The sequence below is a fragment of the Diplotaxodon limnothrissa genome, linkage group LG2, assembly GCF_057381915.1.
Source record: "Diplotaxodon limnothrissa isolate DT_005_m linkage group LG2, D_limnothrissa_male_GT1.1, whole genome shotgun sequence".
NCBI classification, from domain to species: domain Eukaryota; kingdom Metazoa; phylum Chordata; class Actinopteri; order Cichliformes; family Cichlidae; genus Diplotaxodon; species Diplotaxodon limnothrissa.
Genome location: NC_140597.1, coordinates 13,531,033 through 13,556,722, shown reverse-complemented (window position 1 = coordinate 13,556,722; position 25,690 = coordinate 13,531,033). Strand labels below are relative to the sequence as shown.

The 25,690-nt window shown below is 38.5% G+C and overlaps 1 protein-coding gene across 1 annotated transcript; it reads left to right on the top strand.

The window, feature by feature from the left end:
* Positions 1-18,525: 18,525 nt before the first annotated feature.
* LOC146638275 (uncharacterized) lies at positions 18,526-20,660 on the top strand. The gene is made up of 4 exons (XM_085367255.1): positions 18,526-18,849; positions 19,725-19,880; positions 20,115-20,210; positions 20,343-20,660. Exons 1-4 carry the CDS (start codon positions 18,526-18,528, stop codon positions 20,658-20,660), a joined length of 894 nt encoding a protein of 297 aa, XP_085223381.1.
* The last annotated feature ends 5,030 nt before the right edge of the window (positions 20,661-25,690 follow it).

Below are 25,690 nucleotides of genomic sequence, written 5' to 3'. Positions count from 1 at the left end.
TGTCTATTTTTCTGTGAATGATTATAAAACATTGAAAAGTGTTCACTGATTTGTCTCAGTAACTTCTGTTCACTAGTTTCTTTAGTATTTGGATGTCGCTGTAACGCGCAGTAAGCAAAAGTCTGCAGGACTTCATTTTGTTCTGTAGCCACTTCAAAATCTCACTGGGCTCAGGAGAGACTTTTATTGCGCTCCAGGCTTTTATAGTGATCTGAATTTAAAGGAAATATTAATTTAAAAGACAAACTGGTTCAGTTTAGATTTACTGAACAACAAGAACAAAAACAGCAAAGCAAACAGTTTCCCCCCAAACCACCAGGATTAGGATCGGTGGCCCTGTGGTAGGAAATAGATCTGGAAGCTGCTAATGCGCACTTTGCTATTAAAGCGTGCCACCTGTGAGTTACTGAATGCGAGAGAAACCAAAAATCCAATAAAAACTCGATTACAACAACACTTTATTTGTAAGCTCCAATAATACGAGCAGAGTATAAACTCATTTCTGGCAGAAATACGAGCATGTTTGGAAGCAGAGTGAATCCCAAAAGGACGACAAGTAGATTCACCTGCTGCAGAATAAAACACAGCCAGCCGGTCCTCTGTGAAAATATATAAAGAAATGATAAATAAAAGCAGCGGCAGAAACAGCATTAAAACAACAGGTGTTTAATTTTGCTGCAGTCATCTTGGATGATGAAAGAGCCGGAATATCATTTAAAGCTACAGAAACGAACTGTTGTTTGTGCTGAAGGGAAATGACAAAGGAGATTCATTTTCAAGCTGATGGACGTAATCGTTCACAGATATCTGCCAATCATGTTCATTTATTTCTCTGCCTCTTTGGCCCACAGCAAGATCAATTGATTGATTAAGATTGATCAAAAAGTAACATTTAAAGTCATAAAAGTAGAAAAAATGCAGTCTCCTGAATCTAAACTGGCAGCTGATTCTACAGAAGAAGAGCCTGAAAGCTGAAGACTCTCAATCTAGTTTGACTTTTGGAAACTATGAGAGTGACGTGCTCTGTTAGAACAAAATGATGCTGTGAGGTCTCTAAGATTTTAACCCAGTGAAGAGTTGACGAAGGAGTTTTTAGGACAAGCTGATAATAATGCATTGCAAAGTCCAGCAGAACCAACACATGCATGAACTAGTGTTTCAGCATCACTGCTTGCTGGTCCGATATGGTAAAAATGGTAAATGGCCTGTATTTGTATAGCGCTTTACTAGTCCCTAAGGACCCCAAAGCGCTTTATACGTTCAGTCATCTGCACACATTCACACACACATTCACACACACATTCACACACTGGTGATGGCAAGCTACATCGTAGCCACAGCCACCCTGGGGCGCACTGACAGAGGCGAGGCTGCCGGACACTGGCGAAACCGGGCCCTCTGACCACCACCAGTAGGCAACGGGTGAAGTAAACTAAATTATAAAATCTGTTAAGTAGATTTCAGGTGACATGTCCATGATAATTTTGAGTAATTAGAAATAAATACAGGTAAAGTTTGGGGATATTTGATCAAATTTATTGTGATTAATTTTAGGGTGAAGTTGAAAGTTGTTGTGACGTATGTTTGAAGTTGGTGTGTTATGAGTGTGTTACGTCAGCCAAGAAAAGAAATTAGATTAAGAAATTTGGTCAACTGGCGGTTAGAGTCCACAGTGATGCTTCCAGAATTATTTAAAGTACTTAGGACGGGAAGTTGGACTTCCTAGGGGTGCAAAATGTTCTGAGGGTTATGCCTCCACTCTGTTCCGGACGTGGAACATTGTCCTTGGGCGAGAGGGTTAATTCAGTTGACAACTGCGAGCACTGGGGACGCTCGTTAATAGCTAGTGGTCAAACACCACTTTTCTTGCACTGTTTGACCGACAGGGGCGGGGCCCCTGGGTGTGACCATTTTAAACGTGGCTCACATGTAAGCTTTACGGAAAGCTTCAGGCGCCAGCAGGACGCTGGGTGTTCATGAGGTGGAGCTTCTTGTCAAGCTGCGGGAAGCGCTTATAGATTAAGATAGGACTTAGTAATCAGGCCACTGTCCCGGACAGATAACGGCTACAATTGACCAGCAAGGTGGGCGAACCTGGGCTTAGATGCTTTTAAATTAGTCAAAACGGTAGGATGACTAGTACTAGAGGAAGATGAAGTGAAGATGTGAATATGGTAATGGAAATAATTTATCTTGGCGGTTACTGGCAGTCTTTTGTTATATATAAATGTGTGAATGTATAAATGAAGGGTAAAATTGTCATTTGGAATGAATGATTAAAGGTGAACATTGTTTTGAGAGAAAAGTGTGTGTGAGATGATGAAGTTCAGGGAAGTGTGTAAAATGTTGATGAAAGTATTGCGTGGATGATGCTTCAAAACTGAGCTGAAAGAATGGTGATATGTGTGGAAAATTGTTAATTGTCCTGATGTCTGAAAGAGCTTTGCTGAGCACGTTGAAGATTGTGACGTGAATGCTTGCAAAACCAAAGAGCTTAGTATATTTAAAAGTGTGTGTGTGTGCGTGAAATAAGGGTGCATTGTTTTTAGATCAAGACTCAGCAGAATTACAGAGGGTTTATAGACTGTAAATACAAAAAGAAAAAAAAACAAGAGTTCGATTAGCCTGTAGAAACAGGAAAGAGAGAAACAGAAAAATATGAGTCTGTGTTGCTGTGTGTGTGTGACAGGAAGCAGTGTGTGAGATAGGAACATTGCATGCCCATAAAAAGAAACTGGCTGGTGTGTGAACTGTCCAGAGAGAGAGAGACGAGTTAAAATCTAGGCAGATGAAGCTAATGGATGTATTAAGAACAAGTGATCAAATTATATTAATTGAATGTTTTAGTGTTAATACAGGTGGACTCTTCTCAACCTGAAAATGTGAGTACAGCGGCAAAATGATAGATTAACAGAATTGGGATGAAAACAGGCCAGGCTTTGGCTTAAAATTTGTCAGCTTCACCTCTCATTGTCTCCTTATCCTGAGAAGAAGCTTAAAGGACAGTCAATCTCCTGATGAAGACAGAAGACAGACAGAACACAGTGTACTTGAAGAATTAACAGCAGGCAAGGCCCCACAGGAAACTGTGAGAACAGTGAGCGGTGAACCTGGACATTATATAGTGAATGCATATGGGAAAATTGGATTGAAGGCTGAACTTATGCAGGTTTAGAAATTTTCACCACATCACAACAATGAGGTTAAAAAGCTAGACAACACACATATAGAAATGGTTACATGTGAAATTAGTTTTGGGGAGAAGCAGAATTGAGATAGTTTGAATCCACAGCTCAGTGCAAAGAGGCATGAGTTAAACCTGATTATAAAATACATATGCAATGAAGAAGCAGCTTACACTCCATTAACATGATCACATAACATGAACGCAAGGAAGAACACGCTTACATTTATCAAGGTGAATACATGAAATAAATTGGTATTTTTGGCCGGAGAGAGAGAGAGAAGTGGGTTGTTTAAGCACTGATTATAATAATGAAAGTGTCTAAGTTTGTCATTTTTAGGTCCATTTGGATCAATTTTCTACATGCGACGGTCGGTTATTGGTTAACATCACTGGAAACATTCAGGCCTGGTTGTTTACAGCGCCATGCATCACTAAACCTGACAAGAGAGCTCTAACTCCTGGCTGAAGATAAGGAATGCTGTTATTTAAGGTGGGAAATCAAAATTTGGGTTAGCAAACTTGGGAAAGAAAAAACTGACTGCTTAAGTGGGAAAATTGTGAAGGAGTCTGAAACACCGCAAAAAGAAACATATACAAAATCACACACACAAACAGAAAATGCATTAACCTTACAAATACAAGAGAGCTCATGAAGATTAGACAGCATGTTGAGCATGGGAGTCTGTTTATTAGTGTTAAAATAGTGTGAACACACTTAAACCCTGAAGTTGAGGAATAACGCGGGAAAGTTTCATGACAAGAGAGTGACGTTGGTGAAAATGAAAAAGTGATTAAAAGCTTAAAGTAGTTTTAAAATAGTGAATTGGAAGTGTTCTTGTGTCGATTGAGCAAAACAAGTGATTACTCTAGGAAGAAAATAAAATAATTTAATAATGTTGTAAGATTTAAATATGTCTTCCTCTTGTCACGGTAACGTCTTGTGATATGACTCAGTATGCAAATTAGCTGAAATGAGTGGTGAGAAAGAAGCTTCCTGTGTGGCTGTGTGACTGAGGCTTTGAATGGAGGAAACATAGCAGAGACTGAGAAGAATTAGTTGGTGAAATATAATATAATGGTAAAGTACCAGGATAATTAAATAAGGTGGTCAGGTCTGTTCAGAGGTGCAGAGTTGGACAAGAAAGTTATAATTTAGTGATGACACATTGTTATAACGGGTTTATATGTTATGCTAAATCTAAGTATGTTAAAGCGCTTAAAGGGGATTGTGTATTTAGCAGGTGAAATTATGTCAGAAAATGAACAGAGGGAGTGAGTTTAAGTCTGATTTCAGACTATGTAAGTATTAGTTAAACCAAGAGTAGGGCAAAACTTTTGTGGCCCTGAAGTTCTAACCTCCATAACATATTGATAGATAAATAAGAAAGAATTTTGTGTTTAAGATCTTTGGGGTTGTTGTTTGAGTGATGGGTGGATTGTGTCAGTTAGGTTTGGGTTGTTTTCTTATTTTAACAGAGGGAGTTTTAGTAAACATGGACATGTCTAGAATTGGGCCCATTATTTTTGTAACAGTGCACTTAGAGAAAACCTGTCAGGTGATTATGTGTCGTGTTTTGATGAGCTAATAATCAGCTCTCTTTTTTCTCATTTTTTGTAAGCAGGCCTGCAAGATTGAATTAACAGCGCTGAAAACTTTTTTTCGGGAGAGCAAATATAAGGTGACCTTTTCCAGATTACAACTGGCTGAGGAGAAGGCCACCTGTGGGAACCTGGGAGTTCCTGTCTAAAAGGATTGCAGCGTGTCAATCCAGACCAAAAATGATAGATAAGTGTTTTTATTTTGAGTGACTGTGTGTGAATGAGTGAATGAGGGTGAGCATGAATAAAGGGGGACAAACAATTGACTAGGTTGGGGAGAGAAAGGGGATGCTTTGCAGACTTAATGTTTTGGCTGCTGATTTTGGGTTGCTGAGGTTTGCTTTAAGAAAATTCTGTTTTATTGACTGGGTTTAGATTATGGTACTAGATTATATTGTTGGGAAAATGCCAAATGCTAAAGGGGAGAAACTTTTTGATATAACTCATGCCATTAACAAAATAGGCCACTGTAGAAGTCAATTAAAGTTTATAGAGGAAAATAACTAAAACAAAAGTAATATTTATGAGTCACATAGGAGATTGCTAGACTTTTCATATAAAATGCAGTTATAGAATAACAAACACTTGACGAAGTGACCAAGGTTTTTTCCTTTAAAACAGGAGCAAAGTAAGGAAAGGACATATATTTAGGTTAAGTCTGGTAAAGTATAATTAGAATGTACCGTTACATTAAGAGGAGCAAAATGAAATCAAAATATGATGTATCAAGAACATGTTATAACACATGAAATGTGAGTTTTAAAATGAAGTTAGTGTTAACACACAGGTGTTGTTTCTAGGCAGGTTTGAATGGAGCCAGTGGTGTAAAAGGTTTAACATGATGATTAGACTGATCTTATTCCTACAGGTTTGGAGGTCTGGGGCAAATATACCCTAGAGGAGAATTGCTGAGAGTTTTAGAGAAATGATGTGACTAAGCTTTTCCTGTCATTTTTATAAGGGGTGGTGAAGTATTTTCAGTATTTTCAGTTTTAGTAGCTGGCTTTAGCGCATTTGACACATGAGATGTGCCAAGAAGGGGTGATTTTGGGTTTAATTTGAAATAAGGGGCTTTATCAAGGGAGCTTGATAATTTAGCTATGATAAAACTTACTCATAAGTAATTGCTTCTACGCTTAAACTTAATTGATTGAAAATGCTCGTTTGTTTTCCCTTTGATTTTTTAGTAGAATGTGGGGGGTCAATGTAAAAACAAAATGTTTCTAGATATAGATAACATGAAGGTTTATTTGTAGGTGAGAGTTAAGACACATTTTGCGTGGAAACTTTTGCACTTGCAAGAGTTTTTTTTTTAACCCTTTAAGACCTACCAAGGCCGCCAGAGCTTACTTTATATTTTTACATGCTGTAGTGCCATTTTTGGGAGCATTTCAAGTTGCTATACATCAATACAACTGTTATAGCCCATATTTTAATAATATGTATGCATTAAGTCCATAGTAACTACATAAATTGCAAAAAAGTGCAATAAACTACAAAAAAATTGAAAATCTTTTTTTTTTTTTTTACATATATTTCTACTTGGAGAAATTTAAGAGGTTTATCCCTCAAAACTTTAAATACAAAAAAGTTGCAAAAAATAGTTTCCCACCACAGGAAATTTATTTTGAGTGTCTTCATAGTTCTCATAGTAGTTCATAGTTTTGAAATACACCAATTTTTATATACTGCAGGAAAAACGAAAAACAATCCTATGATGCAAATTTGCGAAGAAAACAGCAGGTGCATCAAAATAAAGATCATTTTTTAAAGTAAAAAGACCACTTTTGAGCCGTGTCTTTCTTGGCCCTAAAGAATCCAAAAGAACTGGAATTTAATACTAGCCAGCAACAGCTCTCGTCACTCCACTTGTTATTGCTCTCGCCGGCTCCCTGCAGCTGTCCACATCAAGTTCAAGGCACTAATGTTTGCCTACAAAGTGGCCACTAGCGCAGCACCCATCTACCTGAATTACCTCATTCAGATTTATGAGCTTTCACTACAGTCTGCTGAAGAACAATGACCTGAGGTCAGTGCGAGGCATGAAGTTTCAATCCGATTCTCCACAGTCAGCAGAATCGCCTACAAAGTAGTTACTCCCCTTATATGCTATTTACTCCCATACACGAATGACTGTACAAAAGTTGTGGGTGCTTTAGGTGTTTAGAGTCTTATTTATGAAGTCAGCATGGTGTCTGATCATCATACAGCACCGAGTGGCTGAACAGGTGCTGTACTGAATGTATGAATGCGACGGTGTCTTTACCGGTAAGTCGTGTTTTCAAAGGAAAAAAAAGGAATTTCCCGTGTTGCTTGCAACCTTGAGGTACTTGTATCAGGTTGATCTTGGAGGCTGGGTGTAGAGGCATTTATTTTCAAAGGCTTCTCTGTCAGCTACTGTCGCTTTGATTGGATCTCATTTGTAATTTACTGTGAACAAAAGCCAAATGAATACATGTAAATGGAAGATGTAAAGAGTGCGGTCAGGGCGAGGAAGGAGTTGCGGCAGCCGTCACTTCAAGGGTAAGATAACGAGCACTTTCTACATGCTTCAGTTCCAACACTAAACAACTTATACTGTATACCCTGTGTCAGAGGGAGCAGATAAGCAAAAATGAAAAGCTAACCTCGCTTTGATGTGACGATTTTATGGTAAAGGCTACATTTGTTTTACTGCAAGAAGAAAACTCAACAGTCAGAGATCTGATTTTGAGATGATTCAGTCTCATGTAGTTCCAGATGAATGCAGTTAGTAGAAATCTTTTCACAGTCTTGATTTGTGTCACTGAGGTAATGGTGTTTGATTTGGAGACAGTGGCTGTGACACAAAGCTGAAGATGCTCAGATGTTCATAGGGAGTCCATAAGAGGGACAGCTCAGAGTCAGAGATGGTTTGGATCTGTGCAGAGGAGGGAGGGGGGATATACTGTACTGGATAAACGATTAAGGAGGAAAAGAGGAAGATCTCAGAGAAAGTATACGGATGTAGTAAAGTGAGACATGCACAGGGTTGGAGTGACAGTGGAGGATGGTGGGATAGGAGGAGATGGAGAAAGATGATCCACTGTGGGAGTAGCTACAGAGGAAGGTAAAAGTCTGTTATTAAGCATGTGAGACTACAGCGTTTCACAGGTGTGACGGGTTTTGTTTTTAGCTTGGGTTTCAAACAATGAAGTGCTAATACGAAGCATCTGAGCTTTAAATCTAAACTCTGAATGTTCATTTTGCTTCTCCCGCTCATGTTTCCATGAAAACAGCACGTTTCAGTATCGACAGAAGAAAAGACACAATTACTGTTCATGCCTCTGATGGTTCATTTCTCCATTGAAATTGCTCACAATGAAACCATTAGAACACTTCAACCTTTGTCTGTGACCATACTCATCAATAACAGGAAATATCTGTATGAAAGCAGCCCTTTTATTCATTTGTGTCTGAGCTGGCTCTTGATATGTCTCAGTCCAGGTCAGGGTCAGTATCTGAGCCAATTTTGAAAAGCTGTTGTTCAAAAAAACCTTCACACCAACTTCAAATTATTGCTGCCAGAGAGGCTCATGTGAACACGATGAGTATCAGATCCATTTCTAATACAATAACAAAAAAAACCATGCAATCTCTTTTATTCTTCAGTCACCTTTCTCACTCACTATGTGCTAATAGACTTCCCGTCTTCGTTCTCTCACCCCAGCCCGTCGCGGCTAGTGGCCGCCCCTCCCTGAGCCCGGTTCTTTCTGTTAAAAAGGAGTTTTTCCTTCCCAATGTCACCACAGTGCTTACTCATAGGGTGTCATATGATTGTTGGGTTTTTCTCTGCATGTATTGTAGTGGGGTCTACCTTACAACATAAAGCACCTTGAGATGACTGTTGTTGTGATTTGGTGCTTATGTATAAATAAAACTGAATTGAATTTTATATTAATATAATTCGGACAAAATGTCCAACAGGGGCTGTGTGGATGTAAGAAGTAAATATAAAGACAGGCAAAGACAATGCACAAGACGGGGTAGTGACATAATCGTGACTTCATTCGATTCATTTGTTTTACCATCATTTCAGGGTCGTGGTGTGGCTGGGGCCTATCCCAGCTGCCAAAGGTGTGCTACACTTTGGACTGGCTGCCCACTTATTGAGGGTGGGCTGCCAATTTAATTATTATTTATTAAAACAGTGACAAGGGCAGACATTTACACCTACAGTCATTTTGGAAACACCAATTAACCCAACATGGATGTCTTTGAACAGCTGTAGAACCTGCAGGAGAACCTGCAAACTTGGTGTCTGGCCATGTTCACACACAGACCATTGGAAGCGGCGAGGAACAGAGCTGACATGATGATGATACAGCATGGGCTGGGCTAGAGCAGGTAACTGTGGGCGGGATGAAGGATTAACAACACGCCCTACAGCCTGTTGGATGTGCTGAAGGGTTTGAGCTGAGCTGAGTGTGACTGCCTGATCTTATGCTGTGATAGATTTATTAATTATTACCAATGAGTCATATTATTATTATGACTCATTGATTCAGAACTGATAATAACAAGTAAAAACAGGCAAAAAAAAGTTCATCTCTTCAACTATCACCAACTTGTCATCAGCAACCACACCCAACCCTCTAACCGCTAAAACCAAGCAGTGCTTTGCTCTGTGGCGCTGTTAGCGTAGCATACTTCTATAAATGTGCATATGATTACGAGTATGAATATTTCTGCTACACGTTAACATCTGCTGCTCTGACACGTTTTTTGTAAACATACTACATAACACAGTGAAACTATTTTGTATTATCTAACTCTTCCACGCTGTTAAAACTGCCGGGGGCTTTTGGCCTCCAGGCTTGCCGTAGGCAGCTGCTTTGAGCTGTCTTTTGCTGTTTTGTCTTCACGCTCACGTCTTCCAAAAAACTTGGTTACTTGTGTGCAGCTTGGGCATGAGTTATTGATTATTTTGGCAAAAACTCCTGCCAAGCGGACTAAAAGTGGAATAAAAAAGAAAAGATAAAAAGCCTTTGTTGGGCTGTTCTCTTCACTTGCTGTAATTCACCTTAAGTTTACAACCTTGAGCTGCAGGAAAGGGTACACTGAAAAAAGTGATATTGGCTCCTTTTAGATATAGCATATTTTATTTTGGTATATCTTTTTAATTCAAATGAGTAATTCCTGTCTACATATATAATTCGAGTAACTCCAGAATACATTCCCTGCGTTTTAATCCAATTAATTTTAGTTAATTAAATGTAGCTCAAAATGCTTAAGTATGTTTTTCATAGCCTCCTGCTGGGCTATTTTGCGCATGCGTTAGGACAGGCCACCATTTTGCGTGCGGACTGAAAGCGGACGTTTTGTGTGCTGCAAGCGGGCTCAAGTTAATCACACAACTTCGTGTAAAGGTGGACTAGCTTTGGTAAGTAAACCTTTTCCGGTCGTTTTTGTTTTATTTTTTTACCTCAGTCAAAGCATGTTGACTCTTTAAGACGTGTGCACATGGAGAAAGAAGTCTAAGTAGTTGTACACCTCTGAACTTTGTCGTGATTTGACTTAAGCTAGCTATGTGCTCTATTAGCTACTGCTCTATTAAAAGAGTAATTTAAAACTGCTACGTTAAATTGTCATGTTTTTAGCTTAGTTCTGGTGGCACACTTTGTACTAACAAATTATGTAACGAGGCAATTTCTCTGTTGTAGTTAGCTGTAAAGTTCACTGTACAGTTGCCTGCAGTTTTAAATTGAGAAATCGTCCCTCCCGCCACAACATTGGCATTAATAGTCGGGCGGGGGAGGGGGCTTCTGAACGCACCTGCACAGTCAGGGGTGCAGTAGGAAATAAGTAGGATTGGCGTTGCACAACGTCTTTTGTGCAGAAACAAATAATGGTTGAAAACTGTGGAGGAGAATAACTCAGTGGTTGCCAATAATGTGAGCTCAAAAGGCACTGAGAGTGAGGTTTGTCAGGACTGAAATTAACTCAGAAAAGAAGTTGCTTCACTTGATAGAGCTGTTGAGTGTGAGACCTGTCAGCGGTCTGGTTTAGCATTTGAAACATCGCTACGTGCTTCCAAAACGCTGCATTTAATCTCAGAGAAAACTAACACAGAGAAGTAAAGCAAGTGTGTAAGTTCATCTCTGTATGTTTGCATAGTATTTCCATGCTGAGCTTAACAACCGATGTATGGAGCCACAGCTGGACTGGCTGTCAGAGTTTTGTATTGAGGGGGAAAGGAAGCGATTTGTTTCGTACTTCAGCTAGAATGAAAAAAGACACAAAGCTGGAGTTATTCGGTGTCTTCATGCTGAACAGCTAAAACTTCTTCCCTCATTCTCCCCCCTCCCTCTCCTGTTGCTACTTCAATCATGAAACTGATCGATTATCAGCTGATCGGCTTTTCTGTCGCTAGTCCTGCCTCTCTTGTTTGTTAATCGCCCAGTTTGCACTAGAAAGTGGAAAACGGCAGATAAACAACAGCAGCACGTTTAAGCTTGATAAGCTGTTGCTAGAATTTTTTTAATATTACTTTCTACTATCTGCTTGTGTTTTCTGAAGGCACAGCCGTAATAGCTGCTGGTCATGATATCAGTTTGTATATGTGGTGAGAAGGAAACATGAAGGTGAAACCAGGAGATGTTTTTACTGAATCATTAGAGCTGAACAGGTAATGAAAAAACAGGTTTACCTTTTAGGTGACATGAATGAGTTGAAAGGAAGTTATGAACTGTTTCTGAGAGACAAATAACACCAGGATCCTTTTCTAAGTAGCTGGCAGCTGGTAACTGTGCAGGGGCGGGTCTAGCAAAGTGTTGTTGAGACCGAGGCCCTGTACAGGCTCTTGGTAAATGCATTGAGGAAATTAATGACTGGTTGTGCCACAATTTTCTCCAACTAAACAAAAACAAAACTGAAGTAATAGTCTTTGGCGCCAAAGAAAAACGATTACAGGTCACCAGAGAACTTCAATCTATACATCTAAAAACCACAAACCAGGCGAGAAATTTGGGTGTAGTGATGGATGCAGACCTAAACTTAGAAAAACACATTAAGACAATAACAAAATCAGCTTACTATCACCTCAAGAATATTTCAAGGATAAAAGATCTGATGTCTCAACAGGATCTGGAAAAACTAGTCCATGCATTCATCTTTAGTAGGCTTGATTACTGTAACAGCATCTTTACAGGTCTACCTAAAAAATCAGTCAGACAACTACAGCTCATTCAGAACTCTGCTGCTCGAGTCCTCACTAAGACCAAAAAAGTGGACCACATCAGTCCAGCTCTGAGGTCTTTACACTGGCTGCCTGTCCGTCAGAGGATAGACTTTAAAGTTCTGATGCTGGCCTATAAAGCTCTGAATGGTTTAGGACCAAAATACATCAGTGACCTCCTGACCCAGTATGAACCTTCCAGATCCCTCAGGTCATCTGGATCCGGTCTTTTATCAGTTCCCAGAGTCAGAACCAGACACGGAGAAGCTGCATTCAGCTTTTATGCTCCTTATATCTGGAACAAACTCCCAGAAAGCCTCAGATCAGCTGAAACACTCAGTTTATTTAAATCCAGGTTGAAGACTCACCTATTCTCAGCTGCATTTGAATAAAGCACCAAATCCACACTTTTAAGCTTAAATTTCAAAACTTACACTAACTACTGATCTTATCTATTTCTGATTTTATCTGTTTTGATTTTATATACTGTTTTGTTTGTTTGTTAAGCTTAAATTTCAAAACTTACATTAACTACTGATTTTATCTACTGTTCTGATTTTATCTGTTTTGATTTTATATACTGTTTTGTTTGTTTGTTTGTTAAGTGGGTTTAGAGCTCTGGGTAGCTCCCCAGCTGGGTCTAGACTGGGTCTAGAGAGTATTTTAAATTCAGGGAATTTAAAATAGAAAGTAGCTCGTCCACAGAAGGACTGGTAGCTCCCCTTACGATAAGGGTTCAGATCGCGCGAACAGGTGTGGGATTAGAGCTCTGGGTAGCTCCCCAACTGGGTCTAGACTGGGTCTAGAGAGTATTTTAAATTCAGGGAATTTAAAATAGAAAGTAGCTCGTCCACAGAAGGACTGGTAGCTCCCCTTACGATAAGGGTTCAGATCGCGCGAACAGGTGTGAAATGTGTGTGTTTAGTTAGTTTGTTTGTTTGCTTGTTTTAATCAGTTTTAAATCATGCTTTTTATTTGTTTTTGTTTCTAATGTCTCTGTAAAGCACTTTGAATCACCTTGTTGTTGAATTGTGCTATACAAATAAATTTGCCTTGCCTTGCCTTGCCTTGTCAGGGGGCCAGGTAGGGCATTAACAAGGAAAGGGGGGCATAAATAATTTTCTTTCTTATTCTCATTTAAAATGTCTAGCTTTTAATAAATAATTATCTAAATCTTACAAGCAAAGTGGTGATCTGGTTAAATGTATAGAAATCCATTATTGTATGTAGTAAATATTAAGTCTAATATATACCCTAGTAATAGTAGTTCATATAGCACTTTTTCCTTTGGGAAGGTACCATCTGTGCTGTCTGCAACTGTATTGAAGAAAAATGTTGAATCTAATTATTGTAGGAAAATAATTGTTTCTGTGCATTAAAGTAGATTACGTCAATTAAGCATTATGAGGCAGAGGGTGGGGGGTGGTTTCCTAATATTTTTGCTGGGAGTTGGCAGCCCTATTAGTTAGGTTGTTTAATATTTCTATGTACTGTTTAGAATACCTGAATAAGGAGGATGGTGTAAGTTTTTTAGGTTGATCAGTATTGCTGAAGTATAAAATATTTTGGGTGCAGTGTATTTTTTGCATACAGGTATAACAGAATAGTTTTAATGTTTTTTTTTTTAAACTGAGTATGAACTTATACAAAATGCAGCAAAATATTTATTTAAAAAACCCAGTTTTATTTATTATAAAATACACTATATCGGATTCACATCGGCATCGGCAGATAATCAAAGTTATGATATCGGTATCGGACATAAAAAAAGTGGTATCGTGCCATCTGTAGTTTTTACAGAGGCACAAGTAAGATTTGTTTTTTTACAAGGGAGTATCATGAAGTAGCTTGGAAATGGTAATTGTTTGTCTTTCTAAAGTCCTCATTTTAATTTTTTGTATTTGTGTTCCTTTTCTGGCAGATTTTCTTCCCCTTATGTGTTATTGTTTATTCAAGGAAACTGTGTTATTTTGGTAAGTACATGCAAATTCTTTACATATTTATCACGACAGTATTGCATTGACAAGTTTGTCTATCTCATCTTAAGGGTTCTTGTGATTATTAATATTGATATTAATTAATATCAATTATTACATATGATTAATATAGTTTAAGAAAAGATGCCTCTATATTTTGTACAGTTTTTTTTTTTTTTATAAAGACTAGGGCGTAGAACACTGATTCCATGTGTTGCCAACAGTTCCCATCCTTTAGAGAAAATTATTTAAAGTTGAACATGAAAGTTGCTGGCTGTAACATTAGTTTTCATTTTTTCCTTTTATTTGATTGTTCAATTGACACTGTTATGGTATTGCTTTCTAACCTGATCAGATTTTAGGTGCACTCTAGATCAGTGTTTCCCAACCCTGTTCCTCAAAGACCTCTGTTCTGCATTTTTTTAGATGCCTCCTTGCATCGCCACACTGATTTGAACTAATGTTTAGCCTAATTTCTTCAAGTTGTGCACAAGTCTGTCACTGACACAGTTAATATGTCAGGGTGCACTGAAGCAGAGAAACATCAAAAATATGCAGGATGGGCATCCTCAAGGAACAGAGTTGGGAAAAGAATGCTCTAGATAATACAGCCTACAAGCATACTTCTAAGATGCATCCATTCTTGTAGGTTAACCACGGCTAAAGTTTTCTTTGTGTAAAGTACTAAGTGTGTTTTTTGTTTTTGTTTCAAATTTTCTCTCTTTGTTGTATGTCCAGTTTATGTGGAAGTGTAAAGACTGCAGTGCAGAAGTTTCTAGACGATCAGAACTTCTTAAGCACTATAGACTGAAACATAGTCATTTTGGGCGTGGCCATCACATTAAGTGCCTATATCCTGAGTGTCCATGTCTTTTAAAGACTTGGAATTCACTTCTGACACACTTGTCAAGGAATCATAGCAATACCCCAGAGCACTCTGACAAATTTACAACTTTTTCCTGTCAGTTATGTTGTTGTAGTGAATTAGGAACAGAGCGTGAATATTTTGTGCACATTAGCCGTCATTTAAAAAACAATGAGACAGTAACATGTATGTTTAAAGGTTGTGACTACAAATCAAATATTTACAGTACCTTTAAGTCACACAAAAGTCGCAAGCACAGTTTACACTCGCTGGTAGACTTCAAAGAGGATATTGTCAGAGGATCTTTTGCAACTGAAACTGCAGAGCATGATGCTTCAAATGCTGAGGAATTGTGGGGTGACGAACAGCCTGTTGATTTAGAGACATCAAATGATCATGAAGACGTAGTTCAGCTAAAGCTTGCGGCAGTGTTATTAAAACTAGAAAATATTTTTCACGTTCCAAGTGCTGCAGTTGATGAACTTTTGGAGGAACTTCAGTATTTGTTGGGCACAGCATCTTTGTGTACGGCAGCAAAAGCTATCCAAGACACATTGAACAGTCACAGCTTGCAAATAGACCAGTCAGTCATTGAAGAACTTGCATCTGCACTGTGTACATCTAATCCTGTGTATAAATCGGTAGGTAAAGGTTGTCCCCTAGCAACATCCTTTAAGCGCAAAAATTTCTACAAGGAAAATTTTAAAGTTGTAGAGCCTGTAGAGTATGTGTTGGATGAAAAAAATAAAAGAACATTTCAGTATGTTCCAGTTTTAAAGGTTTTACAGCAGCTTTTCAGTGATTGCCACCTTCTTGCTAAGGTTTTGGATGGTAGTCGCATAACAGAACAAAGTGGGGAAGAAGTGATTTACAGGTCTTTTAGGGAGGGGTTGTTTTTCAAAGAAAACAGTTTTTTATCAGCAGGTGAATTGCGAGTTTTACTGAATTTGTATATTGACGATTTTGAGATTTGCAATCCACTTGGCACTTCCCGTAAAAAGCACAAAATCTGTGCCATATATTGGACTCTTAGCAATTTACCACCTGCTTGCCATTCATCACTGACTTCCATTTATCTGGCTTTACTCTGCAAGTCTGAAGATGTAAAGACATATGGATATGAAAAGATTCTAGAGCCCTTGTTGAGTGATCTTGTTACTTTGGAAAGTCAAGGGATTTTTATTGCACATCTTGGAGAATTTGTCAGGGTGTCATAGCAGATAATTTAGGAGCACACAGTATTTCTGGATTTATTGAGAGTTTTTCTGGTGAATACTTTTGCAGATTTTGTGAGGCCAAAAGATCTGATATTCAAGAAACAGAGGTTAGTTCAGGTGTGTTTACTCTGAGAAGCAAAGAGACACATGAAATGCATGTAAGTTCTGCACAGAGTAATGCAAAACCATGTCACGGTGTTAAAAGACGGTGTGTTTTCTCTGCACATCTCTCCCATTTCAGTGTTTGCAGTGGATATCCTCCAGATATTGCACATGACATATTTGAGGGCATATTACCAGTTGAGTTGGCATACTGCCTGAATATCTTAATTTTGAAAAAATATTTTACACTTGACAGCCTCAATGAGTCCATTCTGACATTTCCCTACAAATGGGCAGACAAGAGTAATCGCCCTCATGCTATTCCCAGGACTTTCATGCAGAACAAAAGCATTGGAGGAAATGCTCATGAAAATTGGAGTCTCTTACGATTCCTTCCATTGTTGGTAGGACACTTGGTACCGCCAGATGAAACAGCTTGGCAGGTAATTTTGGACCTAAAGGACATTGTTGAACTAGTTGTTGCACCAGTACACACAGAACAATCAATTGCTTTCCTTGAGTCTAGAGTCTCTGACCACAGATGTAGGTTGAAAGAGCTGTTTCCAGGACTGAAGCTGTTACCAAAACATCATTTTGTGGAGCATTATCCACAGATGATTAAATTCTTTGGGCCACTTGTTGGCATGTGGACCATGAGGTTCGAGGCAAAGCACAGTTTTTTCAAACAGGTTGTTCGTCACACACGGTGCTTTAAAAATGTGCTACTGTCACTGGCAGTGAAACATCAGTTCATGATGGCATACCACTTGGAGTCTGTCACAACTGTAAGGCCGAGCCTAACTGTCTCAGCTGTTTCTACTGTCTCTGTTGACATTCTGCATCATGATGTACAGCGAGACTTGAAGATTAAATTCCCTGATATTACCCATATTCAGCTCACAAAGAATGCTTCTGTGAATGGAACAAACTACAGGCCTGGCATGATTGTAGTTTATGGCTCCTCTGCTGGATTGCCTGAATTTGCAGAAGTTGTCCAAATGGTTGTTGTGGAGGAAAACCTGAGCTTCATTGTCAAAGAGATGGGTGCCTGGTATAGGGAGCATTTTAGAGGTTTTGAACTTTTTCCCACATCACACATCTCCCTCGTTGATCTTGGTGCCTTGGTAGACCAGTACCCCTTGGCAGATTACAGGATTGGAGGCCGGCGAATGGTCATACTTAAAAGATTCATTCATATAGAAGGTAGTAAATGTTGTCTTCAATTGCATGTGTTCAGTTGCATGTGTTCAGTTGCAGTTATCTTCATGGCAACAGGAGGGGTACCACAAATGTTTAGCTTATTTTTAATAAGGATTGGATACTTCCCACAAGGGTAATATTTTTTTTTCCATTACATTTCAGTTCTTTTGGCCAAACATGCCTCATGTTGTCATGTGTCTTAAAAAAACATCATTGATGATGCTCAAAACATTTTGATAAAGGATGAATTGCAACACATACCACTAAAAGCAAAGTGACACTTTTTGAGGATTCTGGCTGACGTATGCAAAAAAACCCAGTATGAAGCTATAGAATAAAATTAAATAAACTGCTTTTTACCCGTAAAACCTGTGTTGCAGTTCTGCACTCTTGTGCTCCCTAATAAAATTATTCAATGCAAAGTATTTTAACTTTTTTTTTTCTCCTAATGTCTTTAAAAATCAGATTGAAGAATGGCAGAGCAGCTGAAGCTGAGAGTCATCGTGGCAGATGATGATTTTAGGAGACTTGATGTTCCATCTGGGATGCCAAGAACTTTGACTGATCTTCAGAGCACAATTTGCCAAGCATTTGGAATTGAAAGAGACTTTCGTATTCAATTCATGGATCCTGACTTCAATAATGAGTTTATGAACATAACATCAATGCAAGACATTCAAGACCGAAGTACAATCAAACTTGTGTACATGGCAAATCTGGATACAAGTGCATCTTTGTTAAAGCAGTATCCCACATGCAGTCTTGACTCCTCTGCAAGTCCAGAAAGTATTCAAAGAAACTCCAGTCTCTCATCGTCTTCATCCAACTCAGACAGCACCATAATTCTACCACAGTCAGACAGTGAGCTGAGATCATGTGCATGGCCTCGCGAGTTTACTATTCCTCGATTTTCATTCAATGTAGAGGTGCAACTTCAGCGTGGAAATGAGACCTTCAGAGAAACTGGAACTCGGCTCAAGATTACTCCAGGTGTTAAATCTGACATCTTAGAGATGCTAGCTGAGGCGATTTTTCAGTTTACTGCTTATCCTCAAAATTACCAAATAGATGAAGTTGCAGGGGCACTGATCAAAAAATTCCCTTGTCTGCGAGAGCCATCTGCCACAGGTTACTATGGCTGGATGATTAGCCTGAAATATAAGATGGCTAATTACAGGACAAAGATGCGCAACATTGGCTGTCCTGAAGTGACTATAAATGCTTTGAAAAACAAATCCAGTGATGATTGCCTCCCAGCCAAAAATGTTAAGAAACCTAAAAAGGCTGAGGTCAATTTTTGTCCATTACACCCAGCTGGCGAAACGGATGACAGTCTAGAAAACATCAGGGTTGAGCTTTTGACCGACATCAGACGAAGAAACGGTGCCTCAGATGTAAGACAGAAGATGTCAAGAACATTTTCCTACCGTAGACAAGAGGTGGTGCAGGGAAGTCCAACTGCTGGGGAGTTTAAAGCTAGGTGGCCTGCACTTTTCCAGATTAATGAGGTAAAGGCATGCTTTTTTTTGCTGAGTGTTCTTTTCAGTAATTCCTTATGTTATACATTAATTAATCTGGGCCACTTGGATTAAGACGATCCCTAATATAGGTATAAAGAGGCTGGCATTTATAGTGATTGACCTGTGTACCGTACAGAGTATTTATTTGAGCAGCACTTAAAATACAAGTTGTGTATGAAAAACATAAGTGACTTAAAGTGTAGAAACATGAATAAAATAAATTTTTGATTTTTCTTATAAATAAAAAATATTTGATTGTTTAAGTAAGTTTGCACTACATATAGGGCCCAAACTATTTTATAGTGAGTTTGATTATTGAAATGATTGATTAATCATCTCAATAATTAATAGAGTGAAATCAGATTATCAATTGTGAATTAACCTAAAACCTTTCATTTAGCTATTCGTTTTTAGTTAGCCTCAGATTGTTAAAAGCATGTGCTAAACAAATGTAAATTAAAAATGTGATGAACAAACTTTGTTGCTCATAAGATAAAAAAATAAATGGGTCAAGTTAAAACCCCTAAGACCTCTCACCACCAAGAGGTGCTGACCTCACAGGTGAGACACTCCCACCAGCGGACAAAGAGCACAGGAAAATGTGTTGCCAACCACCTGAAACAGACAAATATCTGCTTTTTAAAACCCTTTAAACCCGCTAAATGGACTGATGCCATTAATTTCGTCTTTGATTAACAGTAGTAACATCCTTCATGCACTGTATACTAACCCATATGCTAATCATGCTTTATGAAGTGATGGCAATTACATTGTAGCATTTAATGAAGAAATAACAAAATAATCATACCAATGATTAAGCACCAGTCTGCTTTTTTTTCCTTTTCTCTGTGTGTGTGATACAGGTAAATGCTGAATTCCAGCGTATTACAACACTTCAACTGGAGACGACCTTCGCGGCACAGTTAGACAGAATTACACCTCAGCTGATGACAGTTTTCCAGAAGAAGGGCGGTGTTTCTGGGCAGAAACTTGCCCACCACTTGCAGATCATGCAAGAGGTAAATCTGAATATTGCAAATTCTATTTGGATTTCTTTTGTCTTAAGTGGCAAGTCACTGGTGAGTCAAATAAGCCATTTTAGGTGACCGGCCAAGCAATCTAAATTTTGAAATTTTCATATATAAATTTTATTTACTATGTTTGAACTGACTTATGATAAAATTTACTTATTGCGAATGTCAGACATTGTTCTTTTTTCCAAATTGGTTTAATCAGCAACTCTCTTTAAACAGGCTGAAAGTGATGTTAAAGTGAAAAGGGAAGCAGTTCTCAGGGCACTTTGCCTCTACCTTGGTGAAGAGGACGGAAGCCTTATTCGGGAGTACTTGGTAAGTCATTGTTAGCAAGTCATCTATACACACACTTCTTAGATAGATATTTACACACACACACAAACGACTAGATTGGAATTTAATTGTAGAGTTAATTGTTTTTCTTTTACCGTTTTATTAAATGTTTAGGACATTGAAGGAGATGACATCCAGAGAGGCCTAAAGAAGCACACCATGGGCATTTATGTCATCAACAAGGAGGATGGACAAAATGGACATTATGATGACATTGGAATATTTGTTGAAGGGGAGATAGTCATGGACAACATTGGATCTCCGGCCCAAGCTTGTGCATTGATGCTTGGAGTAATCTATGCACTAAACCTAGCCTACCCCAAGGAATTGAGGCACTATTATGAATTCATTCAGAAAGTGTTGATGGGATTGGATGGGGAAAAGCTCTCCCCCAAAGTCCTTGGGCTGAAGAACAAAATTGCTACTGGATAGGAAGATTTCTAAAACCACACATCCATTTACATTTTGTTATGTAAATTACCAATGACTGGTGCTCTTGTGAATAGGAGTGAAATATTTGTATAACCATCATTCGTTCTCACGTTCTGTGTTATGTTTTGATTGAACATTTTCACTTTCAATAATGAATGTTTCACGTTTGGTACATTTGAGTAGCTTGAAGAGCAACTTTGTAATTATTCAGTTTACCGAAGCAATTTTTCTTTATTCCGGTCCTTGATAGCTGCTGCCCTATAATCAGTGTTAACTCACCTGATTTAAAAAAAATAAATAAATAAATAATAATTGCATGATTACCACACTGCAGCACACTGGTAACACTTTAGGACTATTGTTTTGAAGCAAGTATGTTAGGTCAGAAAACATGTAAAACATTCAGAATCCTCAAGGAAGGACTAGAATGGAAAGCAGTAAGGAAAACACAAGTTTAGTTTTAAGTCTAATTACCTTATTAAAATGCAATTTCTAAATATGGATCGCAGAACAGCAAGTCTGAAACTTTGGTTAGTTTGTGGATGCATCAGTTTGTAATTGTGATACTTTATACCGCTGGCAGTGTTTTATTCTTTGTTAGAGGAAGAGAAACATTGGTTAACATTTCTCTTGTCTGTTGTTTCTGTTTTATTTGAATAGAGCTTTTTAAAGCTATTAGTTCATAGGCAAAAGTTTTGTAATTTGTATTATACAAATTACAGCAATTTCCCTTACATGTGGATTCTTATTCTGTTTGCAACAAATTTTGCATTAATAAATGATGTGAAAGAATTTTGTAGTTTTCATTATTGGCGTTATTAAAAAGAACTACAAATCAGGGTAAGCAATATTTTTTTAAGTAAAATTTACTTAATTGAAATAGAGAGAAATTAACAATTTTATTGATTTGAATATAACTTTGGGACATAAGTTTAAAGGAAACAAATTATTCTGGTACACTTAACACAACCTTAGTTGGAATTACTAATATTATTTGACTAAGTTGTATCCACAACAGTTAAGTTAAAGTAGCTTAAAAATATATGTTGGCTTTACTCGCTTAAATTAAATTCTGTGTACTTAAAAAATATTTCTGGATTCAAACAAATTTATTTCGTGCAACCACTTGTCATAAAAAAATTTAGTAAATTGAACAAAACATTTTTTTCAGTGTATTTATGGTGCTTTCTTTTACAGATTCTCATTTCTTTATTCAGACAGGGCAGGATGACTAATGAGTCCTTTTACTTTATATCTTAAGTTTGGTGAACGGTTGTTTACAGTTCAGTAAGGTTAATTCATTTTTATGTACAGACCAAAGAATTTCTCAGCCTCATTTTTGATCTTGTATCTAAGGACGAACCAAACAGATGCTGGTAAAGCTTTGCTTGAATCAGGAATCTTTTTTTAAAAATATACACTTTATGTGCAAATGCGCAAAACTCTACCCAAAAAGCAGTTTAGCTTTACATCCTCACAACGCTGCTAAAATGTAATGTGGTCCAACGGCAGCCACATTTGAAATGTTTGACAGTATATTATCCACGTTTACAATAATAGCTGTTTATTTTCATTAAAGACAAAAAAACATATATATTTTTAAAGCATCATAGAACCCAACGGGAATTCTGCAAACAAATGTAAATGGATCAAAACATGATTTCATTCTTGTGAGGTTAGCGGCCTTTTCTTCGAGTGACAATGATGGCAGAATTACAAGGACACTCTAACAGGCTAAAAACAAAGAGTATTAGTAAATAAGTCATCTATCAGTTTAGTCTTAAAATACCAGGGTTTTATATTTCCTGTCCCTCTGAAACACATCTCACCTATGACAAGCTGCTATCATCAGTAAGAGCCTATGAGTGTGTGTGTTCAGTGAAAAAAACACTGTCTACGTTGCGAGAGGAGGAAGATGCTGGTCAGTGTGATGCAGTGGCTACAGGAAACACTGGAGGGCAGCAGCAGCCTGCGAATGAGCAGGAGTGAACAAACCTGGAGGAGACGGGTGAAAAATGTACAGATTCTCCCAGAATGACTGAAGGATTTCAGAGGGAACGGCCCCAGTTACACATGACAGCTCAATAATCAATCACCCAGAAAATAAAGATGCATCCAAAAATATCATAACATATTGGAGAGACACAACAGGGTGGAGTATTTCTGTTAACGCAGCAGCTGCAAAGCTGTCACCATAAACCACCAACTACACGCAGCAGCTACACACTCCGTCAGCAAAGTCTTTAAAAAAGGTGGCATTTTAATAACACAATCCTCTCAGATGTTACTGTCAGCTCCCTGCTGAGGCCTGAACAGGGCAGGGCTGTTTACAGCTGTTACCATGGGAACCAGCCTGGACACGAACACACGGTTTGGCTTGGATTTTCCAGTATCGATAAAAAATGTATTTTCTAACATTAATTGGTCACAGTTTACATGTCTGCTGCATTTTTAGGAGAGTTTCTCACTGTCTGAACGTTCTCACTATGCATGTGGCTTCTCAACAACAATCCTCTAACTTTAGGCCTCAGTAATCCCTAAAACAAAATACAATCACACTTATGAGATTCAACATTTCACTGCAATATCACTGCACACATTGGATTAAAAGAAATCCTTCAAAGTTTTCATCATCATCAACCTACAACTCCAAATTTTAAGTTTGTATATTTGTATCCAGCTGGTGGAGAAACTAACCAGCTCCAGGACCTGAGCGATAAAAAACGCACAGAGCAAGACGATATCCTAAAACTGCACGGTCCAAAAGGTGTAGGACTCAACAACACTGGAGAGGTTACATAAAAAATTCAATATGACAGAATTACTGTGAAATGGAAGAAATTCTGTTGCTGCGTGAGGTTAGAGTCTGAAGATCTTTTTGGAAAGATTAACATGAAATTACCTCAAAACTCTGGATCAGTTCAGCAGCTACAGAACAGCAGACTCAGCTAAAGCAGCAAAAGTACTCCAGCGTCCTCCAGCGTGTTCTCATCCCAGCGACTAACACGCTTCCCTTCTGTTGGACGGTGCTAATGTATCAGAGGTCTACACCAGGTGTCCTTTGGATGTGAAGCTTTGACCCTCCGGTCACCACAGTATTGGAAATCATTTGATAAAGGAGCTGAATTATCTGCATTTGGAAGTTGGAAAGGTGTTTGTGTTAGAAACTGTCTGGTTATGTTTAAAAACAAGAATAAGGAAGTGAAGTAAAGGAGGACACGCACACGGTTGGTGTGACAGAGAGGATGTAAGGATAGGGAGATGGAGGCAGACAATCCACTACAGTAACAAGTTGAAAGAAGAAGAAGAAGAGCAAAAGTTTGTGGTTTTGGTCAAATGGTGGTAGAAAAATGCTGGATGTTCAAAAATGACACTTAAACATTGCATTAAATGTGATTCCAGGGGTTCTTTACAAGCATCCTAATGTGATCAGCTGGGAGAGACTCACCTGTTTGAACACCATCAGGCACTGGGCCAGAATCCCAGATGGTGACGCGGCTCCTGGTCTACATTGGATTTTTATTCTGGAACGTCATTACAAACTATAAAATACAAGTGAAACAAGTAGTTCTATTATTTTACGACAAAACTTCACTGAGTTGTTATTAGTGAAAAAAGTAAATGACCTTCCGCAGCGAGAAAAAGGACAAGGCTCGGAGTCAGTTGGCTCGGCCAGCGGTTACGCTCACTGCCAGGTAAAATCAGCGTGTTTGACAGGTGGCTGAGGGACAGCGCACAGCAAACAAACAAACAGCCAGACGCACATGGAGCTGAGGAGAATGTCCAACTGCAGGGACAGATGCAAACGATTCAGTTCCTGGAACAGCGCTAATGCTAACGGCTGCTACGCTCCACAGATCTGCTGTTAGCTTCTCTGTTTATCTGAACAGCTGCTCAGAGATGAGCACGTAAGTGTCCCTTCAGCTAGAGGCAGTCATGGTGCCTTCCATGCCTTCCATCCATCTTCTTAACCATCCATTCTGGTCTTTCTTACATGCCCGTTTACGCCATTTCAGGATTTTGAACATCGTTTTTAGAGCTGAATCAGAGTAATTATAGTAGTTAATCGTGGAGATATTTCTGGTTTCCCGATATTTCTTGCACTGAAGGTTTTCTCCGTCTTTGGTTGTAAATCTTGTTGATTGTAGGGAGGGGGTGGAGCCTCATTTCTCCAACTCTAACAACAGAGTTTGAGAGTAAAACGTTTAAATAATTTGCACGAGCGTATTTATCGGAAAAATTTATCAGAAGCATGCTGTCATTTTTATCTTTATTACTGATTTCCATAACAGTGTTCTGTTATTGTTGCTGTTTGTTTTAGTGCTTATGTTTCAGTTTCTTTTGCAACAAAAGCTTTTAAATAGTCATCTGACCTGAAAAAATGTTTTATGCATGCTGTCAGTGCCAGTATTGTGTCTTTATGTTCATAGAGATGTTTTTTTGCTAGTGCTGCCATCGTTTACCAACTCGGTGTAACAGTTGCTGTTTATAAGAGCAACTTGTTTTGTTCAAGCACAAAATAAATAAATAAATAAATAATAATAAGCTAAAAACAGCTTCGGCACTGAACACAACCCTGAGCTAAAAATGTGTCGTTTATTACCAAAATCGCAGAGACCCTCCTGGGCTTTTATGTGCCATATGGAGCCAAAAACATACACACAGGTTTTTTACTGCTGCCAAATCCTCCACCAGATGATTTCAGTGATAAACACATGCGGCATCAGAGGAGGAACCAATCCAGCTTCATCTGAAATATGTTGTATTCCCGACATAAAAGCTGGCTTAGCGCTTGCTTCGGGACTCCGTTGTGGTCTTTTTGCTGGTTGCAAATAGAGAACTAAAGCTGCAGATAAACCAGATGGAGTCAGAGAAATGAGAAGAATGTAAGCATTACACACAATAAAACTCAAGTTAAACACAGAAGGAGCGAGAGGACGAGGAGATGATGAAATCCTGGCCACCTTGTCTAGCTTGTTGAATTAACATGCTCTTTTTTCCTCCCTATATTCCCGTGTCCACAGAGCAGA

Coding starts and splice junctions, on each gene's coding strand:
- LOC146638275 (XM_085367255.1), top strand. CDS start 18,526: ATGCGCAACATTGGCTGTCCTGAAGTGACTATAAATGCTTTGAAAAAC. Junction 18,850..19,724: donor CACTTTTCCAGATTAATGAG/GTAAAGGCATGC, acceptor TGTGTGATACAG/GTAAATGCTGAATTCCAGCG. Junction 20,211..20,342: donor GCCTTATTCGGGAGTACTTG/GTAAGTCATTGT, acceptor TTAAATGTTTAG/GACATTGAAGGAGATGACAT.